Consider the following 22,305-nt stretch of genomic DNA (forward strand, 5'->3'; position numbering starts at 1 on the left):
ATAATTTTTTATAGAACTTATGTATTTTTATTATAATTATTTGTCGATAAATTTTCACTCAAGATGAAATAATTTTATTTTAAAATTATTTTATCAGAAATTAGTATTTACTTATTATATAATCTTTCGTTTTATATTCTCAATTAGAATCACTTCGTCATAATATTTTTTATTAGTGATATAAGTATCAATAAATGTTATAATGCTTGATACTCTTTAATATAATATCTTCATAAAATATCTTATACTTATAACAAATACAAAAAAAATTACAAAGTTGCTTCGAATCATTATGACTTTCCATTTAATAATTTTTAACTCACGGTTATATATGTTCTATATTTATGTAGTTTTAACTCTACATATTATTTTCTTCTTTTAAAATAATTTTTAATTTTATTCTTAGCATCTAGTCAAACTATTTTATTATTTTTAAATAATGTTCTAATATATAATTTTAAATTTGAAATTTAACTTGCGATATCACAAGGATCTGAGTCTTAAGATATTATAATGTTTGAAACAAATGAAACGATATAACAAAAAAAAATTGGCTCTCTTCCTAGACTTTTTTTTTTTGGCAAAAACTCTCTTCCTAGACTTATATGTCTTTATATAGCAGAAACAAATTGAGTGAGTATATATCGTATATCCTATATTTATGTAGCGTCTATGGTTATTAGGTTATATATCTTATGTAACATCCGCGAACGGAAGTGACGGTTTTGGGAGGAGGTGTCAACCGACACCCGACATTAAGGAGGGTGTTGGTCGACACCACCATTTTTCCTTGTTTGACTGGGTTGATTTAAATTATTGTTTTGGTTTGGTTTGGTTCAATTGGAAATTTCTAACTGACGTATTTAAAGCAGAAATCGACGTGAGGGTTTGGAAAGGCCGCTTTTTGCCGATTTCAGAGTGAAACAAAGGGAGAAAAGAGAACGCTTGAGAGTTTAGAGCTATCTGTGAGTTTTCTTGGTTTGTTTTGGGAGATCTGTTTCTGTGAAGTGGAGATCTAGTGATAGGAACGAAGGAGAAACTTTCTAAGGTGTTAGATTCATCATTTTTGGGTCAGAGCTTTCTGCGAAAGAGGTGAGTGCATGACCATGGCTGATCTAAGCCTAAGATCTCCTTTGGTTTGCTTGTTTTATGTTGTTTTTGGTGTTTTTCTTGTTTGATAGGTGGCTACATGATTCCTATGCCTTCATGTGGCTTTTGGTCGAGTTTTGGATGGATTGGAGATAGAGAGAAATGGAGATTTGACTTTCAACTTCGAGATGAACGTGTTTGCGGAGTCAGTGTCGATCGACACCAAGATGTTGACGGCACGGAGACTTGGCGTGTGTCGGATCGAGAGTTTCCGGGTCGACACCAAGGAGCAGTGTCGATCGACACTGAGAGGCAGTGTCGGTTGACACCAAGAGTCAGTGTCGGTCGACACCAAGAGTCAGTGTCGGTCGACACCAACCCTTTAAGCAGGCGGCCGATACTTGTTTTTCCTGATTTGTTTGTGTTTCTTTGTTGCTTGTTTAACATTAGAATCTCAGTTGCTTGTGTGGATAGCCCAATAGATGGAAGGTTTGTCTCACTGAGTGTTTATGACATACTCATGCATTTCAATTTGTGTTTGTGGTGCAGGTAAATGCAAAGTGTGATCGTGGAATCAAGGTAACGAAGAGGAGAATGTTCTAGTGGCTTGATTGGTTGTTGTTTGGCTCCTGTTAGGTTGCTAGAGTTGAATCCTTAGAATGTTGTCTAGGATTGTTGGTTCTTGATTTTTGTTAGATTGGTTTATTGGTTTAGTGGTTATGGAATTAATACTGGTTATTTGGTTATTGGTTAATTCATTGGTTTAATGTTTGGTTATTTGCGCTGTTTGGTCTGAATGTGGTTAGGTGGTTAGTGAGTATGATATCACTAAATTATTATTATAAAAAAAACAAATCGGGTCGTTTTATTTTAGAACTAATAAAAATTATTTTTTTCTTATTGGCACATGATTATTAGATTACACTTGTATATTAACAAAAAAAAATGGACAGATCGATTACAACTAACTAGGTACTAACCCGCAATAGACCGGGGGCTGAACATTTATTTTTGAAATTTTTTGAAAAATATAATGGTTTATGACAAAAATTGTTGGGTTAGAATCTTTGGAATTTTTTTCAATTTTTAAAATGTTTATTGAGAAAATAACATTAATAGAAAAACTGAGGATATAACAATGAATAAAAGAGTTTAAAACTTCGTTTAGAAAAAACAGACAAATCCTTGCTATAGTTCTGAAGTAAGTAAGAATTTGTAACTAACATGTAAACAGAAAAATTAAATATAGCTTGAAAACAACATTCATTGTTTTTTTTTTATGGCTTCCCTTTGTTATCTGTAATAAGCACCTTCAAACCTGCTTTTGATTTCACCCTAGACATTACCACATAGAGTTGTCCATGAGAAAAAACCGGTCTTGGTAAGTACAATACTATATGGTTTAAACTCTGGCCTTGACTTTTGTTGATGGTCATAACAAAAGCAACTGATAAAGGAAATTGTCTTCGACCCATCTTGAAAGGCAATCTAGTGTGTGATGGCGATAATAGCATCCTAGGAATAAGCACAATATTGATTATCTTCTCATTATTGTTTTAGACACAGGATCAGTTGGGGTCATGGTAGTAGCGGTTTGGAAACTGATCTTATAGCGTTCGTGTGAAACCCGATATTGACCAGTTGATGGATTTAGTCCAAAAGTTTGGATGATTTTCCACGACCCCTCAGAAGCTCCATCCTCGAATTTTTTGATCAAGTCCTTTTTAACAGCAGCTTCCATCCTATCATCCTATATGAAACAGAAAAAAAAAATTAAATAAAAAAATAATGAGCATATAATATATATTTATATATATATGGAAAAATAACATACCGCTTCATCAGCTAAGATGAATTCCATGGATTCACCAGCAGTAAGTGTAGATTGCCTCCACATATGTAGAATTTTAACGCGTATACGCCATGAATTCTTAAAAGGCTTAAGTTCTTTCAAAGGTGTGAAAGGTTTTGGTAAAGCTAACATGTTTGAAGCTAATATTTTTTTAGTAAATGTTTGAATGGATGATTCGATGATGGTCTGTATTTATAGGGTGAAGGATGATTATATGGTTAGGATTGTATTCTAGTGATATTGTTGTGAGTATCTTTTAAAAAGATACGGTATTTGGTTTTTTTAAAAGTATATTCTTCTTTTTAGTTATAAGAGGATAAAGATTTTGTTAAGAAAATATCTTATGATTTTTTTTTGTAAAGAAGATAAAGATTTTGATAGTGGAATAAAGTTTTTGAGACGTGAAACAAATTAATGGATGTATTTTATGAGATTTTTTGGTTAAGAGGGTAAAGATTTTGTTAATTCTTAGGATATTTTTTGTTTCGATTTTTTTGTTTATGTATTTGATTTAGTTGGATTTATTATCTATGTAACCCCGCTAAAAAATAGGTTGTGTAGTCGAGTAGGATTATTAATTTTAAATAATTACTAAATTACTAATTACCGCAAAAAAATAGGTTGTGTAGTCGAGTAGGATTATTAATTTTAAATAATTATAATTACTAATTATCTTTTATAGCCTCTATTGTTTTAGCCTTTCTTTAACAATTTCTAGTGGCAATTACATGTAATTTCTTACACTTTTTAAGGTTACTTTTAATTTTGTACTTCTCAATTAATATATTTGGATAAGGAAAAAAAACAATTTCTACTAAGCTAAGTGCAGCCTTAAAGCATGGATTTAAAATACATGATCTATCTTCTTTTCTTTAGTTTTAAACCCAAATTATTACATTTATATTTAGCTGATTTGTTGGGTACATATTCTTCTCTCTCTCTTTTTGGTGGAACATATTCTTCTCTTTTACAACTAACCTTCTTTTTATTGTCTTTTATTTTGAATTTATTACGTCATTTTATTATATTATAATAACAAATAAAACCTAAATGTTAATTCTATGTAATGTTTTATAATAACAAATAAAACCTGATGTTTGTTTTACAACTTTTTCTCAAAGTTAAAAAAAAAAAAAAAAAACTTCTTCACAACGTCCTCTCTCCCAAGTCTTAGAGCATGAGCATTGGTGTCCCATGGTTTTCGGTCCTCCAAATTTAATATTATTATTTTGAAAGTTTCTTATTTTTAGTATGAGCATTGCTGTCTATTTGTATTTGGTCCCCCGAATAAAATAATAATATTTTGAAAGTTTAAATATTAATTATTTAAATTAAAAAGTATATTCACAGTAAAAATTTAATAAAAATAAAACATATAACATTAACATTGAAAACATAAAAAATTACAAAGTTACAAAAAAAGGCATGCCATATCAAGAGGTCATACGAAGCTACCGCTTCCAACACGATTTTTTGGTTGATCGTGAATACATGCCTTTCCAAGCCGTGGGACAATTCTTCCACCCCCAATGCATACAGTCAATGCTCCCAACCATACCGGGAAATCCACGCTGTTCATTCTGATAGAGTAGTCTTTCTAGGTCCTCCGGTATAGGACGTCTTAGGTATTCATCGCCAAACACTTGGATGATGCCGGCGGTAAACTCGTGCAAACATTTTCGAGCTGTTGAAGCACCAATTCGTACGTGCTCGTCAACACTGTCAGACGAACTATCATATGCCGATTGACGAATTGCTGCAGTACATTTTTGTATAGGTGATAGACCAGCCCGTCCGGTTGCATCCTGGGTTTGGTGGAAATATTCGACTTCGGTAGAGAGATGTTGCACAATACGCATGAACAATGGCTTGTGCATGCGAAACCGTCGCCGGAATAAATATTCTGGAAATGTTGGAGTGTCACTGAAATAATCATTCCAAAGATTATTGTGGCCTTCTTCCCGGTTTCTCTCGATAAAAATCCTTTCGTTTGGCTTCTTTGGTTCCAGAATAATATGCGAAACATATAATTTTTTTGTAAATAAGCATCAAAATTATCACCATCATCTCCTTAGTAGTGATAATGACCATCATCTCCTTGGTAGTGATAATGATCATCATCTCCTTGGTAGTGATAATGGTTTGAAGATGATCTCATTTCAAATAATAAAAAAATTTAGAAAGAGTCAATTTGTATTGAAGAGAAAGTGAGATCTTGTATTGAGGAGAAAGAGAGATCTTGTATTGAGGAGAAAGAGAGATCTTGTATTGAGGAGAATGAGAGCTCGTGTGAATGTTTTGTTGCTTTGATATTGTTTGGTGTTTCATTATGGTCGCATATATATAATGAAAGACTAGTGAGCTTCAATGTGTAACCCGTGATGTTTTCTTTGGTGTTGCATTATGGTCTGCTTGCAATGTGTAACCCGTGACATTAAAAATAAATACTGCCAAGAAACATAGTACATCCTGACTCTTTTACAAGTACATAATGCGAAGATTCAAAACCCGTGAGCCTCAACTTTATAATGAAGAATCTGTGACTCTGTAGTGTAAAAACAAGTACAAATACAAAGGCCATTACAAAAGCAGAGTCATTACACCCTAACTAAATGTCTCCAATCTGGTTTAAGTAGACATGAACAAGATACCTAGAAGACCTACCACAATAGCCATTACACCAACAACCAGGAAATCAGTTACATTTCTAAACCTATTTTCCTTACGTAGCTCAGAAACTACATTCTCTAACATAACCATCTTCTGTTCAGTTGCATAACTCTGATCCCTAACCTGATTGATCTCTGATTCATAGTCATTGAAGAAGGTTAAGTAATCTACCTTCTCAGCCATCACTTCATATCGCCTATCACTGTCTCTCATCTCCTCCATTACAGCCACATCCCACCACTTGTGAATATGCATCTCTCCATCATCAACATTTGGACATGTGAAGAACCTGCAATAAGTAACAGAGTTATCATATATAGTAAAACTTAAACTTCAATAACATTAAAAACAGAACAGCTAAAATCACATACCTTCTGTTGTAGCAGTTGGATAGAATAGGCTGAGCACCACAGTAGCATACCTTGGGGAATCCATGCTCAACCTCAGGTTGAGGTGGGTATTGACTCGGTTCAGCATTGATGAACGTACTCTCTGCTTCATCCATAAGAATCAAAGCTTCTATTTCTCTCTCTGCAGTATCCTCTGAGTACCTATCATACTGATATGATGAATCAGGCTGAGAGTAGCTATAGTCTTGGCCCATTTCTGAGTTAACCTGAAGATAAACAAGAAGAAGCAGATTAAACTTAATAGAACAAATGTTAAAAAGAAATCACAATCTAATTAAGTGAGTTAAGACTTAAGATAATAATACAGATAACACAATATATTGATAAGATAATAGACTTATATAGATTCAGTTTAAAACATGGAATACAAAAGCCGAGTTACAAGAACATGAAATACAAATCAAACAGGAAATACAATGCATAGAAACTTAAGCAAGAAATACAAACAACAAACACATAGTTAATATCAGAAATACTGGGACACTATCTTGTTCATGATAACTTCTTCACTTGCATTCAAGGGTTCCTTTTTGGCTAAGAGAGTGTCTAGGATGGCCAGCTTTTGTAGTTTCTCCTTTTCAGCCAATTCCTCTTTCTTGACATCCCACATGCTCTTATACTCAGCAAGAGTCTTCATGTTTGTGGACTGAGCATTGTTCCTCTTTGCCTTTGCAGCCTTGATCCCTTCTGGCCTTTTCTCATAGTCCTCAACATTGCAGCTTGATGCTTGTGAACCTTCAGCAGCTGGTTTCCTCTTTGTTGCAGGCTGAGATGGAGGCGTGTTAATAGCGTTAAGGCTGAGCCATTTCTGCTCATACCTTAACATACACCAACAATGTTCAAGGTTAAACCTCTTCTTATGATCAGAGAAGTAGATATCATGTGCATTCTTTAGGATATCATTTTCAGAATGACCAGAGCTGTTCAGTCTCTCTACAGCTACCATTTCCCCACAGAACTTGTTAGTTTGGTCATTTATCTTGTGCCAACGCTGCTTGCAATGTGTCACCAGCATCTGTTCACCACCATTTCTAGCATGAGGAGAGTCAGTATAGTACCGGCTAATCCTTTGCCAGAAGCTTCCTTTCTTTTGTTGATTTGCAACAATGGCATCCTTTGAAGTGTTGAGCCATGCAGAGATCATCATCAGCAGGTGCCCATGTCTTTCTCTCCTTGCGCTCCAATGGTGTTTCTTGAGAAAGAGGTGGCGCCTCAGAAGGTTGGGAGCTGAGAGGAGGCATTTGTGACATGTTCTGTCCAGAAGGTGGATAACTTTCAAAATGAAAGTTTTCATTTATACCACCTTCTTCTTGACTGTTAAGAAGGTTTAAGTAAGAAGAAGACTGATAAAAGGGATTCGTAGAATCCATATGAAGAATCTTAGAGAATGAGTAGAGAAGAGAAGGGATTAGATAAGAGAATGGATTAGATAAGAGACGCGATTAGAACTGAGAAGGGGTTACAAAATGAAAGAGATTTATGATGGAAATAGAAAGAAGATGGTTGAGGTTTAATAGGTTAAAAGGTAACTTGCAATAAGTAACAAAACATAATGAGCTAACAACCATAGTCTAATCAGAAGATGATTGGGGTTTAATAGGTTAAAAGGTAACTTGCAATAAGTAACAAAACATAATGAGCTAACAACCACAGTCTAATCACAATTTATGACAAGTACACTTCACAAAAGCTATGAAGTAGTCTTTACTGGCTCATTCAACTTAAAGGTGGCATAAACACATATGAAGAAGAAAGCTATGAAGTAGGTATTACTATGGATGCATTGGTGTCTTTACTTGCTAATTCATTTTACTTGATAATTGTATCAGTAGCATTCAAAATTCCCCTTGCAATTGATGGCAAAGCAAATAATAAAAACAGAAACAAGTCATCTAAACCCAATAATAAAAACAGAAACCTTACTTGCAATAGTAAGTTCCTGAGCTGCGTTTGGTGAACTCTCGAACAATGGAGGAAGACTAGTGAATTTGGTCAGAAGAACCTGAAGAACATAACAATTAAAAACCACCAACATAAGAAAAAATCATCACCGTTCAATTGCAATATAGAATTAAACCCTACATGTTTTACTCACATTCACAATCCCTTAAAATAGAAATCAGCACTTACACTCTTCTTCTAAAAGATCTCTCTAATAACCTAATTTTTTCACTTCAATACATCAAAGCTATCATAGATTCGAGACAAACCCCATCAATTCACCTAAAATTCAATCGATAAACCAGATATATATGCAAAGAAGAGAAATCGAGACAAATTAGGGTTCAAAGAAGAGAGAGAGAGAGAGAGAGAGAGAGAGATGTATACCTTAAGTTGAGAAAACAGATCACTACAGGTATCGTAATCCTTCCTCGCAAACGCCGCCTTGAATCTCTCAAACTGCTGTGAAACTTCTGTTATATGTGGATCCATTGCTTAACCCTACCCAAAGACTTCTCCCAATCACTACCTTCCATGTGTCCAAGTAGACGGACAAAAAACGTCGCGTTTAAAGAGTCGATTCTTCAGTATTTGGCCATTTTTGATTTAATTTTAAAAAACAATTGCCAGGAGACGGCCCAAAACTACGCCATTGCACATGGTCTCAAGATGCAACAACTTGCAAGTGCATATATCTCTTAAATTATATTCTCTAGCGTTATAAGAGCAAGTATTATTGTATTTCACTTAATATTATAAATAAATTTTCAATTGATTCAAATATATAGTTATGTGAGATTTTATTATAGTTATTACTTATTAAGAGAATTACACTTTTATTACTCTATTTTAAAAAAGAAATAAGTGTGGTTTAACGTTAAAATTATTGTTTTTAAATCCATTAGCATCATTATTTATAGTTTAGAAAACAAATAATACAACGTAAAGTACAAACAAGGTTAGAAAGTGTTATATATATCTTTCTACCTTTAGGCCACATAAAAGCTTTGACAGGTTCAGAGACTAAAAATAAAGAAAAAATTTTTGTTCAGGGTGAACAACTCTCATTCACCCCCTCTTAATTAACCAATCAGAATACAACAATATCCCATGTCATATTATATCTAAATAAATAAATCAAAATTAAAATAAAAGAACAAAACAAATTATGTAGATCTTTTTATTAATGAAATTATGTCGGTTTGGGTTTATAAAAGAAAATTATGATTTAAATTTATAATTTTAAAAATTATATGTCGGATTGGGTATATAAAAGAATGGTTAGGATTTAGATTTTATAATTAAACAAAATTATATGTTGGTTTGGGTTTACAAAAGAGTTGTTAAGGTTTAGATTTTACAATTAAATGAAATTATATGTCGGTTTGGGTTTATAAAAGAGTGGTTAGAATTTAGATTTTACAATTAAACAAAATTATATGTCGATTGACGATTTGGCTTTATAAAAGAGTGTTTACGGTTTAGATTTTACAATTAAACAAAATTATATGTCGGTTTGGGTTTATAAAAGAGTGGTTAGAGTTTAGATTTTACAATTAAACAAAATTATATGTCGGTTTGGCTTTATAAAAAATAGTGAAAGTTTAGTTGTCATAATTAAAAACTGTAATATAATATTAAAATTAACAATTTCAAAATTGACTGATCTATAAAATTTGTTTTCTTAATTAAGATTTGTTTCCTTTACTTTAAAGGGGTGAATAAAAGAGGGTGAATAAAAGAGGTTCACCCATGGGGTGAACCCAAAAATTGTCCAAAAATAAATATGTTGTGCTAAACTTGGTACTTATATTTTTAAAAAGGGAAACAATATACTCTTTTAGAAACTCTATAATATTATTAGTTATCAGGACAACATAATCTCAATAACTTGGTGCGACGATTTTATGAACTTTGAAAGTATATATAGTTCGTGTATCATCACTCTTAAAATGTTGGAAAATGTTGGGGCGAACTTTTTGTTTACCATTACGGATGTGGTTTTGCAATATCAAAAATATTATCAACCTACACCAAACCACTACATCCGCCAACACTGACTAGGGTTGCATCGACCAACATCAACAATGCATCGATCGATGCATGTTCAACATTTCGCCAAATACCTAATTGCATCGATCGACAATTCCATGGCATCGACCGATGCTCCTAGGTCTTATCGCGTCGTCCTCGCACTGCATCGATCGACGCACATGCCAAGCATCGTCTTTTCTGAAGCTCCTCGCCAGATCTTTGTTCTTAAACACATCAAACTCGATCCAATGCCACAAAGAAGTCACAAAGCCCCATGTGACTCAAAAACATTCTAACAAACCAAGGAATCAACTAAATAACACATGAACACGAAAATATGAGAAATCTCAAGCTTAGATAAGTCATTGTCATGAATTACCTTTGCAAAAGAAGAATCTGACCAACTAACCACGAAGAACAGCTTCCCTGCTAGCTTCTAACATCTTCCCAGTTTCAGATCTCCCAAGAACAGCTAGAAATCTCCCAAAAACTCACCAGGACGCTCAAGAACACTTCTTCTCTTCTTTTTCTCTCAAAGACGACTAAACTAGACTAAGGACGACAAAACCTCCTTTTAAACTCGACTTCAAGGGTTTTCCTAACCCACAACGCAACCAAATGAGCGTTTAACTTAACTTGTCTCGCGAAAACGGACCTTTCATCGATCGATGCACCTTCCAAACCGGGAATCCGGTTCGCGGTTGTTACAAGAAGGTCAAATGAACGATGTTGTTTCGCGTAGTTAACTCATAGGTTTATGGAACTATGTCTGGTTAAGGTTTTAAATTTCTTGCTTTGTTTTTAACCACATGATAGTGAATGTTATACATAGATGAAGATGGAGAGGATGCGAAAAAGTGAAAAAGATGTGGAGGAAGAAGAAGAATATGACGAAGTAGCGGACAATGAAGATGGTGAGAAAGTATCTAAAAATATGAAAAACGATGAATATGAAAAAAAATACGAGAGGAAGCGGTCCTCGCACTTCCGCTGCTCATTTACGAGGCATTAGCGACAAATTCGCAGGACAGGTAAAATGTTTTGCTAATCTATTGCAAACTTCCGATGATTTTGCGAAGACAAAATCGATAGCAAAATTGCTATGGATAAGCGATTGAATTGCGAAAACCATAGCAAATCCATTGCAAAATGAGAAAATAAATTATTTATAAATATTTACAAAATTTAATAGAATTATTCTGAAATACATTTGAGTGTTCAAAAGGTGAATTATTCTGAAATAATTTTTTTTTATAAATACTTATAAAACTTCACTCTTTTTTGTTGAATTTCACATATCTTTTGGATCCATCTAAAATGTCTTATACTTCTCTATGAAGTGAATCAACACGTTTAGTTTCGATAATTACATTAGTATTAAGGATTAAAGGAATTATAGTTTAAGAGATGGCAGTGAAACACAAATAGTTGGAGATGTATTTGTCTCAATGTAATGAACATATACAAGATATTGATCATATTCATAGGGAAGTATAGTAGACGATATCTAATGATTAGAGGAAGATGCAAAATCAGACAATTTCGAAGGGTACGACGATAGAAAAGTCTATGATAAGACCTTTGAACATTATAATATATTTGAAAGTTAATTTGACTAATTATTTAAAATTATTTTGATGGTTTTTCTAAAACAAATATTCAATATTTGTGACAGGAGGAACCTCTTTTCTTAGAACCTTTGAACCTCTCTTTCTAATGTGTTAAAACTTTTTTTTTTTTTTTGTAAACTAGATGAATTTTCTAAACTTAGTAATACTAATTTAAATTTGCATAAGTTTAGATTTTCATAAGTTTAAATTTGCAGTTTGCTTTCTTAATTTCAAAAATGAAAAATTAGGTATAAACAAAAAAACAAAATGAAAAATGCAATATTATTATGATTCAAAGTTAAGAGGTTGCGACGGAAAAAATAGTTGCAAAAGCATCGCAAAATTGCAAGGGATTTACTAGATACAAAATTGCAAGGAATCTGCTATTGATTTAGTTCCTCGCAATTTGCGGTTAATTTGTGAGGGAATTATTTTCTCGCAAAATTTGCGAGGGATTTGCAACGTTGACCAATTTGCGAGAAGCGATTTGCGAGGAAAGTCAGTTTCTCGCAAATCTCTCGCTTTTGTTGATTTGCGAGGGATTAGCTATATATATGTCCATCACAAAACCATTGTTTTCTTGTAGTGACATATGTGTTATTGGATAATTAAATATAAGAAAAGAAGATTGATTCATTATTCTTTAATCATATTTGATTTCTTAACACAATTGATTTTTATCATTTCTAAAATTGTGTATTTGAAATCAATTTTTTTGCCTTAATAACAATTTAATATTTTTACAAGATTTTTATAGCTATCATCAATCGTATATGATTTCACCAAAGTATATCAAATAAACTCACGCGTAGCATAACCTAGTATTATTAAAGATTGGCACCAAATAGTTTAATATTGGGATTGTTACTAGATTCTTGGAATATAATTAATTTACATTTTCATTCAACACACCGATAAGATTGGAGCAACTAATTTGGCAGTTCTTTTTTGTTTGGATGTCAATTACAAGCCAATGCGTCCAATAATAAATCTATATTGTGTTAAATTTGGGCTTATCTTGAGCTTCCTATTAAAAACTAATTGGCAATTAGTGGATTGGCTCTACTCCTGATTATCTTTTCAAACTTCAGATGTGGGACTTGAATTGTATCCCAACAATCTCTCCTTCAAACCAAGAACCACATGTGGGATATTAACACGCCTCCTCGAGATAATAACTCCAACTCGAACCGATCCCACTTGGACCGATAGTAAACCCTTTCTTGGGCCCCCATTACTTGGGTTAACAAGAGGCATGTTTGTATCTACTTTTCTACACTACAAAAAAAACTCTACATTGATAGCACATTGTTATAGCACGGTTTCCTCAACTGCTATTGAAGGTAAGTTACAATTTTGGTTATTATATAATAGCTTTTTAGTAACGCTATAATAATATTTCAATAAGCGGGAAACTAAAATCTCTAATTCCGCCAAATACTTAGGCAAAAATTAGATTTTTTGCCTTCATTCTCTTTTCCCTCTTTCTCGATAAACCCTATGAGATAAAAAAAACAATTTGCCGCATTGTTTTCCCTCTTTCTCTCAAACCCTAAAATTGGTTCCGCCGTCACCTTTGTCACCTCTGTCGCCTCCGTCGTAGAAGGTAATCAGCCGCGATATCACCGGAACTATCGGCAGCCCTAATTACACCAATATCTGTCATCGTTGAGCTCAAATCGAAGGCAAATGTCTATCTTACTCTGTTAATTTTTTCCTTTACTTTGAATTTATTACCGAATCTCTTCTTGTTGCGTCTGAAAATCGTTTTTTCACAAACTTTGATTTTTTGTGTCTGTGTTGGATCTGTTCTGAAAATCCGATTTGGTTTACCACATGCGTATGTGTTATTATATGTTTTGGTCGAGAATCTCCTCTTATTGCATGTCTGTTCTTTGCGAATTTTTCTTAAAATCGAGTTTGTTGGATATGTTATCTGAATCTGTTTTAGCTTCATATGTTCTCTGAATCTGCAGATTTATTATAACTTTACTGATTCTGTAATATTATATTGTTTTGCAAGTGTTGTCGAGTAAAACAATGGGATTTTGAAGCTTATCTTTCTCTCTTATCACACAACAGGTTAGTACCATCTTCTCTTTGATTCTGTAAACCAATCGAGTTTGTTGTCTTTTTTTTGTGTGTGTTTTCAGATAGCTTGGTTTAAAATATACAGAATTATAGAGATTGTTTTGATTGAGTTATATATTATATGTGTTTGAGTTATTATATGTGTTTGAGTTATTTGTTAATTGGTTCTAAAGGTTTAAATTAAGGTTAGAACTTAAAATGGTGGACAAGGATTGGGTGCATCTTTGCAGGTAAGAATTTTAGTTATGTAGCTTAGATGTTAGTAGGTGTTTGGAGACATTACTTGGTTTTTTTTTTCGTTAACTCTGCAAAAAAAATGAAGAGCTGATCCTGCGTATGAGAGAGGGGCTACAAATTTTGTACGAGCTGTCTCTGCGGATATGGGAGACGTTGATTTGATTGTATGTCCTTGCATTGATTGTCATAATATAGATCGGCACGCTGGCAGTATTGTAGTTGATCATCTGGTAACAAGAGGAATGGATGAAGCATATAAGATGCGGTCTGATTGGTATCATCATGGAAAATTGAATCCAGTGGTTGATGGTGAAAGCAATCAAAGTCAGTGGAATGATGAGATTTTTGGTTTATATCAAGCTGCTGAATATCTGGATGAGGAGTTTGCTAATACGGATGAGTTTAGTCAGATTGCAGAGGGTGAGGATTTGAAAGAAGATGAGTTCCTTGCAAAGCTTGCAGATGCTGAAACAACTTTATATCCATCATGTGTCAACCATAGCAAGTTGTCAGCTATTGTATCACTGTTCAGACTAAAGACACAAAATGGCTGGTCTGACAAGAGCTTCAATGATCTGTTGGAGACATTGCCGGAGATATTACCAGAAGATAATGTGCTGCACACATCACTATACGAGGTGAAGAGATTTTTGAAATCCTTTGATATGGGTTACCAGAAGATTCATGCATGTGTCAATGATTGCATCCTATTCAGTAAGAAGTACCAGACGCTTGAGAACTGTCCTAAATGCAAGGCTTCAAGATGGAAGACTAACATGCATACTGGAGAAGTAAAAAAAGGTGTCCCTCATAAAGTATTATGGTACTTCCCCATAATCCCACGCTTTAAGAGAATGTTTAGGTCTGTGGATATGGCTAAGGATTTAAGGTGGCACTTTAATAACAAGAGTAACGATGGAAAACTCCGCCACTCTGTGGATTCAGTCACATGGGATCAGATGAATGCTAAATACCCTTCATTTGCATCTGAAGAAAGAAATATGAGGCTTGGACTTTCCACTGATGGATTTAATCCATTCAACATGAAGAATACCATGTATAGTTGATGGCCTGTTATGTTAGTAAACTACAATCTGCCACCTAACTTATGCATGAAGAAGGAGAACATCATGCGTACATTGTTAATTCCTAGTCCACAACAGTCGGGTAATAATATAGATGTCTACTTAGAACCACTCATTGAGGATCTAAAACATATGTGGAACGATGGGGAGTTAACATATGATGCCATTAGTAAATCAACTTTTACTCTTAAGGCAATGCTGCTATGGACGATTAGTGATTTTCCTGCATATGGGAATCTTGTAGGCTGCAAAGTAAAGGGTAAAATGGGATGTCCTTTATGTGGGAAAAATACAGAAAGTATGTGGTTGAAGTTTAGTAGAAAACATGTCTACATGTGCCATAGAAAGGGTCTGCCACCAACACATAGTTTTCGGTGGAAGAAGTCTTGGTTTGATGGAAAAGCTGAACATGGGAGAAAGAAAAGAGTATTAAGTGGGCAGGAAATTTCTCAACACTTGAAAATTTTCAAAAACAACTTTGGCAATTTGAAACAGTCTACATGTAAGAGAAAAAGGATGGCATCAACTGGATTAAGTTCTGATAGTGAGGATTTATCTAGTGAATCTAAGGAAGATGAAGAGGAAGAGATAGACGAGGAAGAGATATCAAGATGGAAGAAAAGGTTAATCTTTTTCAAACTACCTTATTGGGAGGTGTGTTAAGTCTTTTGTCATGTTCTGTTTTATTGATTTTATCAATTAGGCTTTGTTTGAGACTTATTTTTGTTTATTGTTTGTGTGTTGGTTAGGAGCTACCCGTAAGACATAACCTTGATGTAATGAATGTGGAGAGAAATGTGGTTGTGAGTATAGTATCGACATTGTTGCATTGTGGGAAATCTAAGGATGGTCTTAATGCTCGCAAAAATTTGGAGGTCCTTCGTATTAGGAAGGAATTGCATCCTAAAACACAAGGAAAAAGAACATACTTACATGCAGCAGTTTGGTCTTTGTCCAAGGGAGAGAAAAATATATTTTGTAGGCGACTTTTTGATTTCAAAGGCCCAGATGGATACTGCTCAAACATATCAAGAGGCGTATCACTACAAGACTGGAAGGTCACAAGTCTGAAATCCCACGATTATCATGTGATAATGCAACAACTTCTTCCAATTGCACTTAGAGGTTTGTTACCCAAAGGTCTGAGGGTAGCAATTATATGCTTATGCGCATTCTTCAATCAGTTGTGTCAGTGAGTAATTGATAGGGATCAGATATTGGCAATGGAAGCTGAGATTGTTAAAACTCTTTGCATGTTTGAAAGAAATTTTCCTCCAAGTTTCTTCGATATCATGGTGCATTTGACAGTACATCTAGGACGTGAATTTCGGCTAGGTGGTCCAGTTCATTTTAGATGGATGTACCCATTTGAGAGGTATATGAAAGTTCTTAAAGACTATGTGAGAAACACTGCAATACCAGAGGGGTGTATTGCTGAATGCTATCTTTCAGAAGAATGCATCCGGTTTTGTAGTGAATTTTTGAAAAAGACTACAAATGTTCAAGAAAATATGGATAGAAACACTTTGAGAACAACATGATTCTGGAAGGACGTCCAATATCTGCAGGCACTCCAATCACTCTTACTAAAACGGAGAAGAAAATGGGCCATATGGCTGTCATACAAAATATGGCTGTCGTTGATCCTTATGTTGAGTAAGTGCCACAAATTTCTATTTATGTATATTAATTATTATGGTTGTCGTTCACCCTTCTTGTTTTTTTTGTTATCTTCCAAGTGAACATCTGCAGCATCTACAAGAATCGAATGGAAGATGTAGACGAGATGCATCAAGTTTATGAAGCTTGCATACTCAGAATTTTGCATCATGGCTAAAAGAACAGGCTAGTTAGCACTGACTAGTCATAATATATTTGTCTTGTTTGTTTCTATAGTTTTGTCTGATCTCAATCAATTTCTTTTTTTTTTACAGATACCTCTTGATTCCAATAGACATGAGGAAACACTTAAGTGATTGGCATATGGTCCTCGTAGTTGTGCACGGTCGTATACAGGTTATATTGTGAATGGGTAGCGGTTTCACACAGTATCAGTTGATAACAAAAGTCAGAATAGTGGTGTCTTTATGAGGCTACGAAAATTTGTAGGTCTAGTGCAAAGGACACTTCACAAGTGATGGATTTGGTTTCTTACTATGGGATAGTAACTGACATTATATTGTTGGACTATAATGTGTTTTACGATCCTCTCTTCCGTTGACAATGGGCAGTAAGGGGAAATGGAGTTAAGGTAGAAGATGGTTTCACACTTGTTAACCTGAATCATAGTTAGGTCTCTTTCTCAAGGGATCCATACATATTAGCCTCTCAAGCTAAGCAAGTGTTTTACCCAAGGGAAAATGAGTCATCGAGTTGGTATGTGGCTATGAGAGGTCCTTCAAGAAGATACACTCAGAAAGAATTTGAAGATGGAATAGCAGACATTAGGCCATTGCCACCAGATATTGATGTTGGTGTTGACTTGGATGAATCTGAAAATGAGCGAACAGATTGTGAAGGAATATATGTGTGAAATGTGTGCTTTGTCTTCTGTCTGTTAGTTTTTTGTGCTTTTTCTTCCACGTTTTTTATTTTCTTTTGATGACAAATCATAACCGGTTTATTGTGTCTAATTTCCTCTTTATTATGTCTAACTTTCAGGTGAGTTGACATGACACGTACAAATAAAAAGCGTGGAAGAAAGGGTGATGATAAGAAATTCGATGAGGAGGTACAATTTGTGCGTACTATTGAACCAGAACCTGTAGAATCTGGATTCCAACTACCAGATGACCATCCTTTAGAGGATCCAATTACAGAGCATTGGTTGATGCAGAACCTGAAGAAGAAGAACCTGAAGGTGAAATTGAATTATTTGTTCCTGTTGAAAGAAAGAGTAAGAGACAGCGAGGACCAACACGGATGAAAGAAATTGCCAAGGATCCAAATACCAGGAGTTCAAGTACTGTACACTATGATGGGAGAGCCTTATGGTGAAGGGTCAGTTAAGATGGCATCATATGTAGGCGCATTGGTACGGAAACACGTTCTAATCACAATTGATCGTTGGCCCAAATTAGGTGACGACATCAAGATAGTTCTCTGGAAATCTATTCAGGTATGTCATTTTCATTTACTTAGTTAACTTCGATCAAATACACAAACTTTTTTTCCCTGTAATGAATGCAGGCAAGGTTTGCAGTAGATGAAGGGTATCAAAAGGTTGCAGTGCTGAAGCAGATGGGATGTTTATGGAGGGTATAAAGCAGGCATTGTCAAATCGATAAGAGAAGCTAATACTAACCAAGAGAGGATGAATCTGCGACCTAAGAATATATCTCCTTTCGAGTGGCGTAAATTTGTCAAATATAAAACTAGCAATGAATTCAAGGTATGCATCTACAAATAAATGACTTTCTTTGTTATATCATAGATTACATAATAATTATTCATCTATTAGGTTATAAGCGATAGCTATAAGGAAAGAAGGCGCAAACAGATTCTTCACACATGTAGTCGCAGAGGGATGGATAGACTAACAGAAGATATGGTCAGTATCCTTTTAAATATATCCATTTTTAGGATGGTCATTCTACTTTTAAATACTTGTTCTTTCTAGTAATTTTTTTTTTGTTTAGAAAAAGGAATCTACAAACCCATCAGAGGTGACAAGGCTAAAGGTCTGGGTCAAGTCCCGTACCAAGAAAGATGGTACACCAGTGAATACGAATGCGGCTGAAAAGATTGTGAGTTATATATTTTGCCTTGCTCTGATGGTTTGAATATTGTTTGTGCGTTGTGTGATCATTTGAAATTGTAATTTGCAGCTGAGATTATTAGTGGTACTACACCAACTACAACCAATGAAACAGACGATACACTTGTCCAACTGTTAGGACCTGATAATCCTGGTCGAATGAGGGCAATGGGAAGAAACATGTCTAAGACCAAATTAGCTTGTCTCCAAGTGAATCATAAGTGTATGGCTGAATTGCAAGATAAGCATGTTCATCTCCAGCAAAAGGTCAATGAATTAGAAAATATAATTGACTTTCTCAAGAACAAGGTTAGACACTTAACTATTTATGCATTAATTAACATGCTGAATTAGCATCCAAGATTTAACTATGCTTTTTTATTTGTAGCAAGGACAAGACACTGAAGTTGGTGAAAACTCAGCTGCTAAAGTGAGTAATTTATATAAGATGCGTGATTATTTATTTGTTACTATATACTGTCTGATATGTACTCTATTGGTAATTTTATAGACTGTGAACAAAAAATCACGACCTAAGTATGTTTTGACTGATTGGACTGGTGGTGATGCAAATGTTGCTGAGGGACGCATTATTTCTTCTGATCCGGAGGAGTTAGTGAATGGTTGTCGCTTAGGCCCATCAGATGTTAAAGTTTTGGTTGAAACTGCTATTTTACCATAAATGTTCCTTTGGAGACCTGCGCATAACATGTTGACAGTTGATAAAGCTGTTGGACAGATGATTGCATGGCCTGCCTCTAAGTGTGTTAACTTAGAAAAGGAGCTCGAAATTGAAGATATTACACCGTAATATTGCTATAGTATCATGGCTGTAGAATTATTTGGAAGAATGATTAGTTAACATAATCATATTGTTGTGTTAATGACTTTGATAGGGACCAATCACAAATTCGCCGAATAAATGCATACTATTGGATTTGTCTGCAGATGATGTAGTTGTTGCAGAAGGACGATGGCAGATGGAAGAACCAACAGCATTAGTTAACGACATTCCTATCGGACCAATTGCAGTCAAAGTATTTGTTGATAAGGTGTTTCAGCCTGAAACATTTATATGGAGGCCTACGGTTGATGTGGCATACCTTGAGGACTGTGTTAAATCTTTTGTAGCATGGCTTGCCAGCAAAGTTGTCATTCAATCTGCACCAGATGCATCAAGTCAAAAATCCTCTCTCCAAATGTCTGAAAGTAGTGAGAAAACTTCAGGAACAGGTTCAANCTATTGGTAATTTTATAGACTGTGAACAAAAAATCACGACCTAAGTATGTTTTGACTGATTGGACTGGTGGTGATGCAAATGTTGCTGAGGGACGCATTATTTCTTCTGATCCGGAGGAGTTAGTGAATGGTTGTCGCTTAGGCCCATCAGATGTTAAAGTTTTGGTTGAAACTGCTATTTTACCATAAATGTTCCTTTGGAGACCTGCGCATAACATGTTGACAGTTGATAAAGCTGTTGGACAGATGATTGCATGGCCTGCCTCTAAGTGTGTTAACTTAGAAAAGGAGCTCGAAATTGAAGATATTACACCGTAATATTGCTATAGTATCATGGCTGTAGAATTATTTGGAAGAATGATTAGTTAACATAATCATATTGTTGTGTTAATGACTTTGATAGGGACCAATCACAAATTCGCCGAATAAATGCATACTATTGGATTTGTCTGCAGATGATGTAGTTGTTGCAGAAGGACGATGGCAGATGGAAGAACCAACAGCATTAGTTAACGACATTCCTATCGGACCAATTGCAGTCAAAGTATTTGTTGATAAGGTGTTTCAGCCTGAAACATTTATATGGAGGCCTACGGTTGATGTGGCATACCTTGAGGACTGTGTTAAATCTTTTGTAGCATGGCTTGCCAGCAAAGTTGTCATTCAATCTGCACCAGATGCATCAAGTCAAAAATCCTCTCTCCAAATGTCTGAAAGTAGTGAGAAAACTTCAGGAACAGGTTCAAAACATACTACTGATAAGTCTCCACCAACAGGTCCAAAATCTCATGTAAGAAAAACTCAACTTGCTACACAAGCCCCTCTTCGAAGATCTCCAGTAAATATTCTTGATACATCATTTTAGAAAACCATTCTAGTTATTATTCTATCTGTTGTAAACTGGTTAATATTGTTAACATGGCAGCGTAAAAATGGAGCTGTCAAGGAAAATCAGAAGTGCAAGTTACTGGATATTAGTGGAAAGAAGCAGGTTGTTGCTGAAGGACGAGTGCATTCAATCGACCCAGACCTTAAAGTCCACTTTGTTCGCTTGGGGGAAAATGCAGCTAGAGTATGGGTTGATGTAGTAAAGATAGATGATGCAGCAGTGTGGAGGTCATCAGATGAAATCGAGGTACATGAGAGATGCACTCGGTTCATCTATTGCTTGGCCGATGGATAAGTTGGTCATCTTTTGAGTTTATGAAACTAAGGTAAGTAATTTGTGTTATGTTTGTGTTTTCGTTTAACATATGATAGACTGCTACTAATATAAATAACTGATATAATACATTGTTGCTTGTTGCAGGGAATGAAGAAACTTTGGTCCAAGTTAGCTAGTTTTAATTAGTTAAGACTAAGCTAATTACTCAACTTACATATGCCTAATGTTATGTATTTTGGATTCAGACTTTACAACCTCTGTTGAATGACTTTGTAGACTTCTGTTCTGAATGTTGAATTGGAGACAGGTTTATGTTTAATAATTTAAATCTCTACTTGTTCTGTTAATTGGTTTATAGATTTAAACAGGTTTATAGCTTTCTGGAAACAAATATAATTGGACAAAAAAAAACAATTCAATTCATATATCATAGCTCTGATAATTTGTTCTGAAACAATATACTCCAGCTAATAAAAATGCTATAAGTATATTATATATAACAATTCTCAAAAGCTATTGTATAAGAATATATTATAGCATTGAAATCATGTTGCACCACTATATTTCAAAGCAAAAGATAATTGCTACTGTAGAAGGACCTATGATAACAAAAATCTACGTGTTATATAATAATAAATAATAGCTTCGAAATATTGCTATAGTATCTTTGCCAATCATAGCATACGCAAACAACACTATCGTATGGGTGACACCTACCATGGCTGTCGATGTCACAGCATTTGCGATTTCGCTGTGAAATACCTACCATAGCAGTTTTTCTGCGCTAACAATGTACATATCTCTTGTAGTGCTAGGTCCACAAGAACTTAAACCTTGGGCTCTGCTACCATGTTAAATTTGGGTTTATCTTGGACTTCTTACTAAAAATCAATTGGCAATTAGTGGATTGGCCCTAATCATTTATATATTAATGATTATATTTTCAAACTTCATATGTGGGACTTGGATTGTATCCCAAAATATTGAAAGGAGAAGGTTGTTTGACAAAAAAAAAAGGTAGGAAGTTAATAGAAAATAAATTATTTTCGTCGAAAGAGAGTCATTCTTGCACAAGGCATCATTCAAAAGGAAGAAAAACAAATATATATATATATATATATATA

General features: G+C 34.5%; 1 protein-coding gene across 1 annotated transcript; it reads left to right on the plus strand.

The window, feature by feature from the left end:
- Nucleotides 14,078-15,001, plus strand: LOC104728734. The gene has a single exon (XM_010447677.1). The coding sequence runs from the start codon at nucleotides 14,078-14,080 to the stop codon at nucleotides 14,999-15,001; it is 924 nt and encodes a 307-aa protein (XP_010445979.1).

The sequence above is a fragment of the Camelina sativa genome, chromosome 11, assembly GCF_000633955.1.
Source record: "Camelina sativa cultivar DH55 chromosome 11, Cs, whole genome shotgun sequence".
In the NCBI taxonomy this organism is placed as follows: Eukaryota; Viridiplantae; Streptophyta; class Magnoliopsida; order Brassicales; family Brassicaceae; genus Camelina; species Camelina sativa.

Excerpts from the sequence above, each read along its gene's own strand:
- LOC104728734 (XM_010447677.1), top strand. The coding sequence starts at position 14,078 with ATGGGAGACGTTGATTTGATTGTATGTCCTTGCATTGATTGTCATAAT.